The sequence below is a fragment of the Cyanistes caeruleus genome, chromosome 5, assembly GCF_971803275.1.
Source record: "Cyanistes caeruleus chromosome 5, bCyaCae1.hap1.1, whole genome shotgun sequence".
NCBI classification, from domain to species: domain Eukaryota; kingdom Metazoa; phylum Chordata; class Aves; order Passeriformes; family Paridae; genus Cyanistes; species Cyanistes caeruleus.
Genome location: NC_141705.1, coordinates 14,436,585 through 14,452,387, shown reverse-complemented (window position 1 = coordinate 14,452,387; position 15,803 = coordinate 14,436,585). Strand labels below are relative to the sequence as shown.

The 15,803-nt window shown below is 39.9% G+C and overlaps 1 protein-coding gene across 2 annotated transcripts in view; it reads left to right on the top strand.

The window, feature by feature from the left end:
• The window catches only part of BOD1L1 (biorientation of chromosomes in cell division 1 like 1), a 36,691-nt gene extending 30,916 nt beyond the window's left edge, over positions 1–5,775 (top strand). The window contains exons 22-26 of one of the 2 annotated variants that reach the window (XR_015286513.1): positions 573–607; positions 713–797; positions 1,235–1,388; positions 3,096–3,239; positions 4,394–5,532. Coding sequence is in view for 1 of the 2 variants with exons in the window: in XM_086887846.1 (XP_086743972.1) it covers positions 573–607; positions 713–797; positions 1,235–1,388; positions 3,096–3,239; positions 4,394–4,502 (527 nt within the window). In the remaining variant the exon portion in view is untranslated. Of the gene's footprint in view, positions 1–572; positions 608–712; positions 798–1,234; positions 1,389–3,095; positions 3,240–4,393 lie in introns of both variants that reach the window. The other variant, XM_086887846.1, reaches the window with a different exon arrangement.
• Positions 5,776–15,803: the final 10,028 nt, after the last annotated feature.

Here is a 15,803-nt window from a genome sequence, read left to right as displayed (position 1 = left end):
CATTTGCATACTAGAAAGGTTTTAAATAGTGTCTTTTTGAGCTTCATCTCAGTCATCTTGTTGCTTTAACACGAGTGCAGTTAAGCACTAGAACAGATCACCTGAAGAGACCATGTTCTTGGAGACTTTCATAATTAGACTGAGCAAGTGTGTGTGTAGTATTGTGCAGTATGATTAGATCAATTGATTTAGCTGTGCTTTGAACAGGAGATTGGACTAGGTGACCTAGAAGCCCTTTCTAAGCCAAATTTTTCTGTGGTTCTGTAATGGGTTGACAGTAGTTAAAGAGGATAAGTAACTTCTGCTTTTCCATTAAAGGAAAACAGCAAATCTGCAACAAAGCAATAAATACTGTCAGTGATATAAAGCCCTAGTACTTACAAAAAAAATTAAATCATTGTCCCAGTCTCTGTATATAACAAAGCTATTTTCTAAATTAGAGACTTTAAATGCTTTTTGAGCTACTGTGATATTTACGCAAAGTTGAGAGAGTACACAAGAAGTCCCTTTTAAACTGATTGGTGAAAGATTTGAACTTCATTATCAACTTCTGTTCTTTCCTTTCTTTGTAGGTACAGACATATCTAATAAGAAAGAAACAACAAATGTAAGTGTGATTTGTAAATTTACAAGCAGTATATAATGAAAAATGCCTGTCTTCTATGTAAAGTAAATAGTTCTTGACTTACATGGTTCCATTTTGTTTTTTCAGGAAGATGAAGCTGATAAAGCAGAAATGGTTGTGCGTAAAAGAGGAAGAAAGCCCAGGCGTTCTCTGGTTCAATCAGAGGAAATGGGTAAAAGCATGAGAAACTGTGCTGTTTCTAACTGAATAAGAAAATACTGCTGTGCTTTTCTGTTTACTAATAGCAACAAGATAAGCTTTATTCAATTTTCCTTTCTTGGGGAAAAATCATTGAGTTACAGCTAGTGTAAATATTATGTAAATATGTGTAAATTGCTGTAATCTCATGTCAGAATTGCTACATTCCAGATGCTTCTATAAAGCCTCATGAATTTTCTATGAATTCTGGCTAGGAGCTGTGTAAGTAAACTGTGGTGAATGTGTAAGCAAGATTAAGTCAAACAAGTGTGAGTTAAAAAAGTTGAAATATGAAGGAAATGGAAAATTACTTACTGAAAATGGGAGTTATGACTAGAATACCTTTTCTAAATTAAGTGTTCGAGACCTTTTGGAAAATTACAGCCTATGTGTAAAATTTTAAATGGACAGAAACACTGGAGCCAGAGAAGAAACGTCGGAAATTAACATCTTCAGAAGATGAACTAAAAGAGCAAGAGGAAGGTGAGGAAGAGGATGGTGAGGAAGATGATGATGCATATTCTGGGGCCACAACTAGATCAGCCACAAGATTAGAGGCTCAAAGGTAACTGTGTAGATACTCCAATAACAAGCTTTTTTCTGCATTGTTCTCAGCTGTGGGGTTTGTTGCAGGGAAGAGGTTGTTACTTCCTCTTTCTGCCTTCTTCTGTTTGTTTTAAATTTATAAGAGCTTCCCAAATAATTCTGATTCTAATTCTAGTACCACTCTTCTAAGAATGAAGAGACAAAAGGTGAGGTTAAGGGAAACTGTTAGGGTATCAAAAGGCGTACTTGAATATGTAACAAGGTAAGAATTGATGCTGTTGGCACTCTCATCCTGGTGATGCCTCAGAATTTGAGTCTAAGGACACTTGGTTCTGAAGGGTAAAATGGGACATTAGAGTTGACAATTCACCATTTGGTATTTGGTGTTGGAACAAGGTGAAAATGTAATTCTTCCTGTCTGTTTCTTTAAGTACTGTCCAAGTTAAATACATGAATGTAGAGGATTTAATTTCTAGTATGGTGATCTGCAAGCTTGGAGAGCAATTTTGCTATGAAAAACAAGTGTGAGTAGCAAGAGTTCTGTTTTTAGGAAGCCATTCTTTATCTGCCTTAGTGCTGGTCAGCCTTTTATAGGCATACTGAATTCTAGCAGAGCTCATCCTCTTGATCTTATTGTGGAAACAGTGAAATATAACAGCTTTGGGAAGTTTTGATTTGTGTTGCTGTCTTTCAGAAAATAATTGGAGTCCAGGGGTTTTTTTTATATTGGTGGTGGGAGTTTCAATTGGCCATATCTGCTTCCATCTTAACGATATCATTTGTTACATTGTATATATTTTATGTTAGTCTTTGTATGTAGTGTGTAGTCTGTTTATATGTTAGTCTTCTTAGTACGTGAAGCATAGTTGCCACTGTGTTTTTGAACTGATAATTCCAGAACTGAATCTGAAAGTGATTCTTCATTTGAAGAATTTAATTTAAATATGACATGATTCTTCATTTACGTAAAAACTGTGATGGTTTACCACTACCACTTAGTAAACAACAGCTTTGTTTTGGTAAATGCAAAGTGAATTCCTTTACCCTCACATCATTGTTAGCTATAAAAGGTTTAGGTATTTGTGGTTTATTCTGGTTGCTTGTGGAAAATCTACTTTTTTTTTATAGATTTGCGGTTGTGTCTCAGATTTCTAATGCTACCTTTCTAGCTCTGATTGCAACAAAGCATCTCTACCTTAAGGTGCTGCATACAGTCTGCATTTTTTAAGTAGCATTTGGGAATAATTCTGTGGAAGAAGATGCTTCTTCATATTCAGCATTGCTGGATTTCTCTGACTTAAGTCACCTGTTTTCTAAACTACAAAATTAATCACCAGTAATGAGATTTTCATGTTTCTGAACTTGCAGGTATCAAAGCTTATATGAGTGAATTCAGACTACAAGATGTTCTTTTAAACATAGACACTTGCCTACAAAAATTATAGCAAGATTTGAAATGGATTGCTTTGGGGTTTTTTTGCAAATACCAGATATTGTCAGTAAAGCACTCTTTTGATTCTACATTTGATACAAAAATGCACAACTTGGCATCGCAATGTGTCTTGAAGCAGGCAAATATGTTTTTTTCACTGTTTCTTTTGGCAACTTTGATTTACTTGTCACAAATACTGTGCAGTCTTAGTTATCTGCACTTGGAGTGCAAGAAGAAATTGACTCAGGAGAAGTATTTTCTTATATATAAATTCATCATTCTTTTGTATTACAGAAAACAGCCCAGCAAGCCAACCACACGTGCAACTTCTAAAGGCAGCAGTCCAAATTCAGTTTCTCCTAGAAAACAACAGAAACTAGCAGCTAAAAAGAGATCTCCAAGTGATACAAAAATTAATAAATCTCCTCCATTGACACAGTAAGTATTAAAGTTGAATCTACTTTGAGTATTTGTTTTGGAAGCCACTACAGTGGTCTTTCCCTTATATGTAACGTACTGCTTCAAAATCTGAGCAGCAGACTAGTTGTGTTCTGTTCTCGTGTGATACATAAAAAGCTTTTAAAGGATTTTCTTCTGTTTACATTTTTTTTTCTTTTTCTTCCTTTATTTGACATTTGGAAGACTAGATTTTTTACTTTATATCCTTGGAAACCTCTTGGGAGAATCTGAAAATGCTGTTTATGTAGTATTTAACTTCAGCTGTGATTCTTTCTTGAGTGGGGGGTAAGAGCATTGGTAGTTCAGGTTAAAGTTAAATACATTGACACAATTCTAATGCTTTGAAGATCTAAGATCAGCTGATAAAAAGAGGATAAGCTCTGAGAGCCCATACACCAAGTTTTGAATATATTTCCCTTTCCCATTTTTCCTGTTACACTTTTTAATTGGTAAAGCTGAGGTCACAGTGCAGAATGCCAAGGGAATAAGTAATAAATGTGATGCACGGTAAGTAATATTTGCTCTGCATCTTGTAGTTTACCTGTAAAATGTTTTGTATTGGTCATTCTTTCTGAAATGTGTCAGTGTCTTCAGGCTGAACCTGGAGAATTGTGCACTGATGGCTGTCACAGTTCACCTCAGCTCCATTATTTTGTGTGGTTATGAATGGCCAAGAGTTTAAACCCATTTACAGTTGCAGCTGAAATATGGTGAGCCTGTAGGTGGGAGTGTGAATGCATAGGGTAAGGGCATGTGAAGTCTGCCCTTTACTCCCCCTTGTGTATGCAGGCCTGAGACACTATTGCTGCTATTCTGTCTGTGTGAGATGGGGGACAGGGAAATAAAGACCATTATGTTCTGTTATAAATCCACAAATCTTTCCAGAGAAAGAGAAGGAAGGAGAATTCTATCCCCAAATTCTACATGTGGAGCACTCCCCAACACACAAAATCAGTACCCCATATCCTATTAAGAAGTGTGTTTTAGTAGTAAGCTTTTATATAATATGTCAGAGATGGACAGTTCATCAGAGATGGACGGTTTCGTTCAGCCCTCTGAACAGAATTGTGCCTGACCACTCTTTTCTTTGCAAGCTCTACCATTGTGAAAATAATGATTAATATGCTTTTCAGGGTAAAGGTGCAGTCAGCCAAGCGTAAAAGGGAGGAGAGCCCAACAGTGGTACGGAGAAAAGGCCAGCAGAAAACAGAGGAGACGCCGTTAAAGAAAGCAAAACGATAATCTTTACCAGCCAGTACTGTTCTTGGAAGAGTCAAAAGGAAAACAAACATCTGTGCTTCTATTTTTTTTAAAGCAAAGGGATTTGCACGTGCTTGTTTCAGAGCTCTGAGTTAAACAATGCAGTACTTTTAAGTTACATTTTAAACAGCTTTATAAACTATTGTTTATACAGAATATTATGTACATTTATTTCAGATGAAAAATAAGTTTACTTTGTATCTGAATGAAAAACAAAGTAGTTATATATTTTATCACTGACTTGGAAAGTTGGAGTTTCCCAATGTGACATGCTAATGCAGATGCTTCCAGCCCATAAGGCACCCATGTGCCTACTAATACACTTTGTACATAAACTTGTAAAAATAGGTTGTATTTTACTCTGTGTATGAATTTAATCAATGATGGACATTTTATTTATTATATGGAAAGCATTGGTCTGTAAACTTTAGTATATACCTTAGGGTTTTTTAATTATATATTTTACATTCTATGCAGATGTCAGTAGGAAACTTCCCCTCCGCTCCCCCAGGGCTGTCTAAAATCTGAAGTTCTCTGAAATATGCTCAGACAGTTGGTAAAATATTTTTCTCGCATGCATTAAAGTAGTTTAGCATAGTGAAAGGGACTTGGCTCCTTTCTGTTCACATTTGTGACAAAGTATGACATTTAAAATGTAATCTTACTAGATTATATTTTCACTTGTAAATTTACTACCAACTTCAAGAAATGAATAGTACTAGGTTAGATTTACTCACAGTCAACCAATACCACCCTAAAATGAAACAGTTTTATTTTGCAGCTAAACACCTGTTCTTTCAGTATTTATCTTTTTCAACAAAGAGGGACCCATTGAAATCAAATCTCACTTCTAACTATAGAGCTTCAGCATTTTATGTTACATTTTATACACAGGTATTAAAAATAGAAGCTGGTTTTATTGCCAGAATCTTTTTTTAATGTATATTAACTCTGGTAAGAGCAAATGTTCAAGTGAAGTTGTATATAAAGTTAAACTTTTCTTATGATCAAATGTGTCTCTTGTTATGATGTGATGAATTGCCAAACAATCTGAGATTATTTTAAGTGTTTTGTTGATATTCTGGTTTATAATTAAAAAATATTTTGGGGGTTGGAATTTTACTTTTTTTCTTCATTTCTCTTTTTTTTGTGAGTTTTTTTTTGAACTTGTTGTAAGGCAGATGTTTCGGTCAGATATTCTGCTAGGTTTCTTACTGAGATTTTTATATAAAAAATATAAAATGTTTGCCAAAAACCTGAGTTGCCATATTTTATTTTCCTTTAATTGTTTTACTGTGGAACTTGTCTTTACAAATGTGTCTGGTTGGAGTCATGTCTGTAAGTTTTACCTGGTTAGTCTTTAAAAACTGTTCACAGGTGCTTATATTTTACATGAGCCAAAAGTGGGGAAAGTGTGTAACTGTTTGCCTGTCTCAGTACACTATAAAAGTGCTCACATAATACTTTTCCAAGCAAATTAGCCTGAAAGAAGGAAATATCTTAGCTCTGAAAATCAGTTCCTTTGACTTTCTACTTAGCTGCCATATTCATACATACCTTGCTAGCGTACTGACTGATACATTACTGTCTGTTACTGATACTGATGTTTATGCACAGTTGTAGGGTAAGTTGAATCTTCCCTTTTTTCCGTTTCTTTCCCTTTGCCCCCTGCAGTATGTGTAGACCAAAGTTGTATATTTTGTCTCAGCCTTAGTTCTGTAAGGCTAAAGAGGCTGAATTGCTTGTTTTTCCATGGGTGCTTTCCAGAATTTAGGTGGAGTCCTTCCCTGCACCTGTTCCATTTGTTTCCTTACACCTGAATTCAGTAGTGAAGTAGTCAGGAAGAAGCCTCACCGCTGCACTGTGCATTATTATCATTTGTTGTCTCTGCTGTTAGTCCCTGTCCTGCCCTGGGACAGTTCATGTTTTCCTGTTTCACAGGCAGAGCTCTTCTGATGGGTTATGATGATTGACAAAGCTCTGACTTGTGTCAGGTCCTTTTTACTGATAGCTCAGTAGACAAACTGAGCTCTGAAGATCAGTATCAGTCTCTCAAAGCTAAGCTCCCAGGAGCTGGCCTACTGTCCTTTTCCCTAGTGATGAATAACATTTAGGAATAACATTTGGGAATTCCATCTTGTCTATGGAATGTATCTTTGATCATTGATTAAGTTATTCTGTGAGATGAAAGCATTAAAGGAATTATCTTTCTGCAGGACAGCCATTTTTAAAGAGAGGGTAAAAACTCCCACAAACTTTCAGCTTATGCGTATTTCGCTTGCTGCCAGCTTCTTGTCAACAAAACAGACATTTATGCTAGGCCACATCACTGACAAGCCATATTGGGAATTTTTTTCATTTTTTTGCTTAGTAGTTTCAGTGTCATCTAAATTACTATTACAATTTAGAGGGACAGTACTAGTCTGCTGCCATTAATTTAAACATGAGAGGTTCAGGCTGGACAGAAGGAAGAGTTTGTTCACTGAAAGGGTGGTTAGGCATTGGAGCAGGCTGCCCAGGGAGGTGGTGGAGTCTCCATCCCTGGAGCTGTTCCAGGAATGACTGAACATGGCACTGTGCTATGGTTGAGTTCACATGGCAGTGTTTGATCGGGGGCTGGACTCCATGATCTTTGAGATCTTTTCCAACCTTCATGATTCTATGACTGAATGTTCACAACTTCCAATTCTTTTGTACCTTCTGTTTCCCAGAGCCCTTCTGAGCACAAGACAGGGAGAGGAAGAAGAATCAGTTTTCCTTGGGTGCAGCAGGAGTCGCATTGTGGCAGAGTAGTGGAGAGGAGACTCGGGCACAAGAAGTCTGACGCTGGTTATGTGGATGACTATGATTGGATTTATTGCTGATACAGTATCGAAATATTGCCAGTGTAAGACAAGCAGGTCTAAAGGGTTCATGTATAAGCAGGAAGAGCTAGAAATGTTTACAGTGTTTGAGTTTACTGAATGCACAATTACAATACAACAAGCATCTCTGGAACTACTTTAGGATTTTATCTCCTTATGTCACAGTTCCTCCTGTAATTCTCACCTGGTTTTCATCTTGGGACAAATCATATTGCCCTTCAAAGACAGCTGCCAAGTGGGAGAGGGGGGAAGTTATCTTTTGCCACAGTCACACACACCCATCTTCAGAATTTAGGTTTGTACTCCAGCTTGAATCTTGACATACGTATAAAATAATGATACTTTCCTAGCCTGTGCAAATTTAGAGAGATCAGGAGAAAAATACCGTCCTGCACAGTGATTAAACAGAATGTCCGGAAAGTGTTTCATGGAGAGATTTGCTCAGGGCCTTTTGGTGCAATAACATGGCTGGGATTCAATCTCAGTAAATTTCTAAACCGCTTGGCTGGTTTTTATGTTTTAGTGGCTGTTTCTTCTCTTGGAACAACTTCATTTCTCTGGATATTAAAATACCAAGTGCACAGAGATGTGCTGATGGAAGACTGAGTTCAACTTCTCACAGAGTTTTACAGAACAGGACCTTGAGTCCTGCTTGTCATACCTGAGCTGCCTGTGTTACCAGCTGGCTGTTGGCTCGTTCCCACAATCTCTCCGTATTTCTGATGCATTCTACTTAAAAGCTATTTACACCTCTTAACTGTCTTCAACTTGAAATACTGTATAGATTTTAAATCATACAAGTGTGTTTTTTTGTGGTTGGTTTTTAAACCAGCTAGAGGGTCACCAGTTACAAGTTTGCAGTTTTCATTTTTAGGTGGGGTTGGCAAGCTTTTAAGTCTTGCAACTGCTGAAATTTCCCTCTAGAGCCTGATTCAAAGTCAGTAGGTGCACTCAGCAGCTGGGGCAAGGCTTTTGCTGATATTGGCAGATCTCTGGGTGCCTCAGCTTTCTATTCCAACAGCTTCTCTAGTAACACATCTACTTCTGTCTTGAGGGAGCTGGGGGTTAATCTGGGACATCCATCCCAAATACACATCTACTCTTCCTTCTCTCTCAACCAATGTTCCAAGACTGTCCTACACAGAACAATCTCTGGCCCTGATGTGGCTGCATAAGGTCCTGATCCACTTTAATCTCTCCAGAAACTCAGGGACTCAGTAAAAATTTGTCGCATAACACTTGGCAACCAAGAGCAGCAGGTGCTCCTGGTCACGGTGACAATCAGCAGATGTCCACCGTGATGCAAGTCCAGCACCAGCTTGGGTGTCTACACCTAAAAGTGGCCTAATTCTGATACCTGTGTCAGGCTCTGCATTAGGAAAAGATCATTTGCCACCACAGACTTTCAGTACTCCCTTGCCTTTGGAAGAGGTAGTGGCACCTCTGCAACGCTGAGTGTCACTGGTCTGAAGAGAGAGAGTTCCTGCCCTGAATCTGGGATGCACCGAGTGCCTTTACAGATCCTTCCAAAGCACATTCTATTTCCTTGAAGCTGTACCTGTTTATATTGTAGAGTGAAAGTAACTGGTATACTTTTATTCTCTTCTCATTAAAATTTTCAGTTTTAAGGTTTAATGGGACCATCTTGACAAAGGTGACTGCGCATTCATACAGCATACACCTACTTCCAACTCTTGGTAACTCTGGTATCCTCATAACTGCCTGCTCATTCATTTTGTATAGAGCTCAGAAGACTTATACCTTCAATTTCAACAACCTTCCATCTATTTCATTTGCCTGTAGCTTCAGTTTGGAGGAAATTGCCCATGTCAGCCTTCTGCAGGTCTTGGCAACTTCTTAAAGACACTGTGCTCGCTTCTTCCAGTATATTCCTTGTCCCAGCTATGTATGTCACACTCCATTACTTCCATCAGTTTCTCAAAAATCTGGGGCCTGTTTCAAATAGGGTGGGCTTTTTTCTACTAAAACATGAAAGTTTAAACATCAAGGAAATTCTATCTCCATTCTAGTCTCTGTTTCAAAACGTTTCACCAAAATTCCATGAAAGGGTATTTCTCATTTAAACCCCCTTTCTCCTTCAAATCTCAGATTTTTAGTTATCCTTGCTGGCTTTGTGAATAAAGCCCAAAAGAAAAACATAATAAAAATAAATGTCTTGCTGGGAGTCCCTGGATAGCTGTATTTAAAGCTAGGAACATAACACTCTTGCCAAACAACTGGGAAAGAAAAATATGATTTGAAATGGCCGTAACTTAGCAGGGCAGGAATAGATTTTTGGCACTGACTGTCAGAGGGGTGGGGTTGCATGGTCAGGCTGTGATTGCAAGGCACTTTTCACCTTCCCTTTTCTGCCCCTTGGCCAGTGCCTTTCTCCATGCCAGTGTTGAGTTGTACACAGACTACTGGATCAGGGAGCTTGAAATTACCTCTACAAAACAAAACTGCAGATTGTTTTTTATTGTGATCATTTTATTAAACCAGCTGCTGATGAAACTGGGTAAATTCTGCTGCCTGCACAAAGACATTCATGTGGCAGAGAGGGGCTGTGAAATCACCTTCCCATTGCACCATGGGTTTGAGTGCCCTTATGTTGAACAGGTGCACTATTAGCTTTCCCATAGATTTATGGTATCCCTCTATCAATAATTGGTGTATAAATGAGCAGTGAGGTAGTTTGTGGGGTTTATCCTTTCTAGTGACAAAACAAAGAGGCTTCTTGAAGGAAGGATGGATTATACATCACCAAGGATGAGGTTCTGTTTTTTATTTTGCGTATTTGTTTAGAGTTGACAACAAATTATACTGGGTACAGAAAGGTGTGCATCTCTACCCTCACCATCAACACCTCATACCAGCAAGCTCAGGTCCCCTGAAATGTAGGAAAGCTGCCTCATAGCCCTGGTCCCTGATGTCACCAAATACACTGAAAATAACTATCATTTCCACTGGGAAAACATAAATCTTTCTGTCAGTTTGGAGATCAAGTACCTGCTGCAGTCCTGGTGAGCTCCGTTTGGGGCTTTTCCTTGTGGAAGGACAATGCTTACATGTGGCTCCAGCTAAGCCCTACACAAAGTGCAGCTCTAACCCAGCTTAACTAGCTGGTGGGAATATAGCTAAAGTAGAAAAAGCTCTACAACATATTTCAGAATATTTTGGACCCTTGCAAACCCCATGAAGAGACCAAAATTGAGCCATATGTTTAAACACAGCTCCATTGCTGATCACACAGACAGCACAGGCTCTGGCTGTACCTCTGTCCATGTACTGAGGATGTAACTGAGAATGAACAACAGAGGAGTATCAAAGCTATCAGTCCTACTGTCAGCTGGAGAGCTCAGCCCTCCAATGATGTCTTTCTCTTCTCTAGATTTCACTGTAACTTGTCATGCATGCTGTGCAATGATTTATATAAGTCAACATACATTAAAATGAATGAATTAAGAGGAATACATGAAAGAAAAATGCTCTGTGATCACATTCATGATACCCCAGCACCAGTTCCAGTATATAAACTTGAAAATGTTAAAATTAAATAGTCATTCCCGCTTTGGTGCCCAAAGCAAGCAGGGATTTGGAATGTGACTTTCCTTTCAGACAATGATAGGTTCACTCTGCTCTTTTTATATAAACAAGAGCTAAGAATTGCTCACTAATATAGTGCTTATTTAACTCTATTTATTCAGGATTTTTCAGGCTAAGTAAATATGCAATATAAGGCCACTTAAAAAAAAAAAAATGCTTATGATAAGACTTCTTTCAACTAATTTTGAACTTAGAACTCTATGTGGCCCTCAATGACAGGAAATATCCTCTTGGGGAAGCTCTAATCAAAGTAAAATGGTCGTCATTCACTCCCAGTAAGATGCCACCTCCTTTTCTGGATCAGAGGAGGGCCTAGGGATGAAGACTGTCATGAAAACGGAAAAGAGGAGCCACCAGATAAAAGCATGAAGGGTCACTGAGCCAAGGAATGCCCGGGAGGTTGTGCCCTTTCCACACCCTGCTGCTGACCATGCTGGGTGGAACAGGACCACCAGAGAGAGGGCTGGAGGCTGTGAGAAGTTGATCCATTTCTTTATGAAGGTTTGGCACCAACACCTCTGGAAGTCAGCCACAGGATAGCCACTCTCATGAGGGAGAAAAAGACTGGCTGAAGAAACCTGGGCAGATTGCTCCAGGTTGTTCTAAGTATGTGATGTCTAACCAGATCCCACAGACACCCAGTGATGGCAAAACACACCACTCCCATGTCACTCAACTCTTGCTGCAGATTAGATTTAAAGAATTTTTTTTCTGACCTGAAATTCTCAGTTGCACTGCTCAATTTTTTCCTTTTCTTCTCTGTATTACCATATCTCTTTACAGTAGGGTCCCACCCCCCTAAGACCTGCATTTTGCTTTATCTAGTTTTGTTACTTTTCTGTTTTCAAAAATCAAAGCTATATTTGTTCTCAGCTTCCAGTGGCTCATACAGTTTCCTTTCCTCTTTTCCACTGGGAAAAAAAAAAAAAAGAAGAAAGAGCAGCATGAAACCCTCAGTTTAAGCAGAAGCATAAAGCAAGGATTTCTTCTGTTTTGAAATAAACATTTAAAAAAGGAGAGAATTCTGCATTAAAAAAAAAGGAAGATTGGGATATTTTTTCATTATAAAACACCTATGCTGGGGGCAGTTTCATACAACAGCTTCAGATTTCTGCCCTGCAGTCACAGGAACACGTTGCAGGAATACATTGCTAGCCTGGAGCTAGCAGACACAAGGATCTTCTTCAAGTGCATCCAAGAAAGAAGAAAGGCAGCTGTGCCATGTAACACATGCACAAAGCTTTGCTGCTACAGACATATTGTGACATTCATTTTTCTTGCATGAACAAAATACTGTCCAGTTACCGCTATCACCTCGTGATGGATGTTCATACGGTTTTATTTCCAGAACTGGGGAAGTTTTTCTTCTGAAAACAATAGGCTCAGTGTGTAAGTGATAAGCACTTAAAGTATAACTGGTAATTATTTGCTATGATAATTATACACCACAGTGGCAATAGCCCAAAACTGAATAATCCACCACAAGTGAACAACAAAGGCAAGTAGACTTTACTACCATAGTAAAGGATGCAGAGATGTTCTGTATTGAGGTACCAGATGAGGCAGAGAAGGAAAATTCTTCCATTCCTTCATAGTGGTCTTCCTCCCAAGAAAGTAGTAAAATGGGAAAGGGAGGTATTCCACCTTTCCAAGGAAGTTCTCTGAATTATTTTCTTAAGATTTTTCCACTTCATCTCTTGAGATAATGGGACTGTTCAAAGACACCAGTGAATAGGGGGCATGCTTCACAGACCTCATTCTTTCATTCCTCTCCGTCTTTTCTCACCTTTCCCAAATTTTCTCAGCTTTTATCATCTCTTTATTTCAGGGGGGAAAAAAATGGAAAGTGATTGGCATCTCTAAAAGGAAAAGGAGTCCAATGACTTTTGTTTTCACTCAAGGCCATCAGTCTTAAACTGCCCTTCTGCACCATGTCTTCAATTCTCAGGTACCAGGGAAGAGCCGGTGCAACAGACTCATTGGACCAATATTTGCTCTGTGCTTGCCCAGCACCTTTTGAGACCTATTTTGTCTTTGTCTAGTTAGGATCTAGCAAGAGTGAAAATACTAAAATCTACTGACAAAAAACTTCCAGCCTATTCCAATAATCTGGCCAGAATCATCAAAAGTGAGAGGTGAAGATCCTGGTGCTGCAGCGATCCCATCTGCCAGTGAGGGAGCCAGTCCAGCAGGGCTGGGGTCTCATTAAGCTGCCTTTGAGATTTTCCAGCATTCTCCTTCTGTGAAATGCACACCTAGAAGGAAGGTGAATAACCTGTCTAATTGCAAAGCAAGGCCAGACTCCGGCTGCTACAGAAAGGGACGCCCGCTCTCCGCTCCAAGCATCGGACCCTGTGCTTCTGAGCAAGTCACTCAGTTTTGGGGAGCAAAGAGTGCAAATCTTCTCTAGAAAAGCAATTGTTGGGTTGCAATTTGGTTGGGAAAAAGCTGTTTTCGAGGCACAGAGCCTACGATAGCCACTAGATGGCAACGGGTGCCTGCCAGGTAAGCTGCGGGCACGGTGCGCACAGGAGGCGCGGGCAGCATCCCTCTCAGCCTGGGCCAGGTGGGACAGGAGCCACACGTGCCCGACAGAGGAGCGAGGCAGGGCTGGCGTGCCATGCTCCTGGGGCCACCACTCCTGAACAGCCCGAGCCACCCACCTGCCGGCTCCTCCTGAGCTGCTGCTCTGCACAGCACAGGCAGGATTCACCACTTTGAGCAGAAACACCTTCCTTCAGCTCTGCATCCTGAGATGGGTAGCACACCGTGCAGAAGTACAAATCCACCCAGTGTTTTGTCTCCAGATGCAATATTAAATTCTATATAATGCGGGTCTATAGGCACATCAAACTTCTTCAGGAACAGTGTATTTAATATTTTTTCTCTCAAGTGTAATGAGTTAGATTTGGTGGTTTAATAGAAGCCATCCATCCCACTCCAATTCCATTCTGTTTTCTTGCTTAGGTCCTTCTCATTTCTCTCATTTTCCAGCCCCCTCTTCCTCGCACTTTTCCAGTCTAATTTCCACTATCCTCACTTCTCATTTGACCTGTCTTTCACTGCTCAATGTCCATTTGTTCCCATCCATGCATTTCAATTCTCTCACAGGATCCCTCTCAGACCTCAGTTCTCCCTTTCCACTTGTCCTTTCCCTTTCCCTTCCCCTCATCAGTTTGTTGTATAACCTTGAATCACATATAAGATGACCTCTCCCTCTGCTCTTGTCCTTTTTTTATTTCTTAAAAAGTCCTTTCTTCAGCTCCATTCCTCCCTCCTCTCAGTCTTCTTGGCATGGCCAAGAGCTTTAGTGGATGAAAGAAGTACATGGATGTACTGACATTGAACCAGGTTAGACTTTACCCAGAGTAACTCTACCTGTACTAGCTTCTGCGAGTCTATATGGTGAGAGAAGTTGTGCAAATATCAAATAAAGCAATCATAATCCCCTATTCCTTAGCCATCCTTATTCCTCATTTGTTTCTGTTAACTCTGATGTGTCTGGAGAAGTTTTGGACTTCCAGAATGCAGGAAACAAGAACTGGGACAGACTCAATATTAAAAAGCAGCTGAGCCAGAAGTTGGGAAAATAAAGCCTGTTCTTCAAGGAAATTTTTGAACACTCTCTGCCTCTTGGAGAAAAAGCACAGGATTTTTCTATCAGCTGGGGCTCAGAAGCTGGGGCACATGACAAGGGATATGTATCTAAGTGAGCTACAGCCAGTAACAACCCATTATATCCATAAATTTGTCTTATCATGAGTCTCAGAATCAAGACTTTCTGAAAAGCAGTTTATTCAAAGCAAGAGTATAGCACTGCCATGCTCACAAGTGCCACTACCACATACCATGTCCAAAGGGCTGGGGCTGTTGGAACAAAACAATGCACAGATCCCTGCCATGACATTGATTTGTCTTTTCAGTTCCACAGCTGCTAGACTTGCCTCCTCCTCACTGAAAGGATCTCACTGTCTCATTATCCAGGTGTTCTGACATCTAAAATAGCCTCTGTAAAAGTAGACATTGCCTTATATCAAAGCAGGTGCCTGAGCTGCCTGGGCCTGCCTCTGAAGTCACCATGAGGAGAGGAGCCCAGGAGCTGTAGTGGTGCACCTGGCTATATGCAGGCCAAGGAGCAAGGCATTTGGGGTTGGAAGGTGAAAGTTCTTCCATCCCCTCCACAGGCTGCAGGGTGTGCACTCTGCCCTCCAGCATGCTGCTGCTCTTCCAGAGCCTGCCAACAGCTCAGGGTCAACATCCAGGTCTTTATGCTTGCAGAGGTTTGTTGCAGTTAGATGGTGAGGAGACACTAAGATCAATTAAACCCTGTGAAAGAAGTATTATTGTACATGAAGGTCCTTTGCCTGTGGGGGATTTCTGTTCCCTGCATGATAACTATGGGTAAAGTCAGAGGTATGGGTATCCAAGACTGATCCATAGACATGTGTACCATCTGTGTTTGGAATGTTCAGTCAGCCAGACCAAACCACCACAATAGTACAAACATCTTGGACTACAACAGCTTTGTCACTTATTTTGCAGAAGACTATACTGCAGACATCTTTTTGAAGCTATAAATCATAACAATTCATTTTATTGAATTGTATTTCCTGATGAGGGAACATATCTGGTGCAAAACAGTCTTTGACAGAGAGGTGTTGCACAAAGTGTACAGTGTGTGAAAGAAATACAGACACATCTGAAGTCCTCCAGAGGTATGAAAGGAGAGTTGATACCAACATTTTTGACCAAAGCCTGTGTTTTAATGCTTCCTACAGGCATCAGTTTACTATGGTCCTGTACAGGGTTGGAA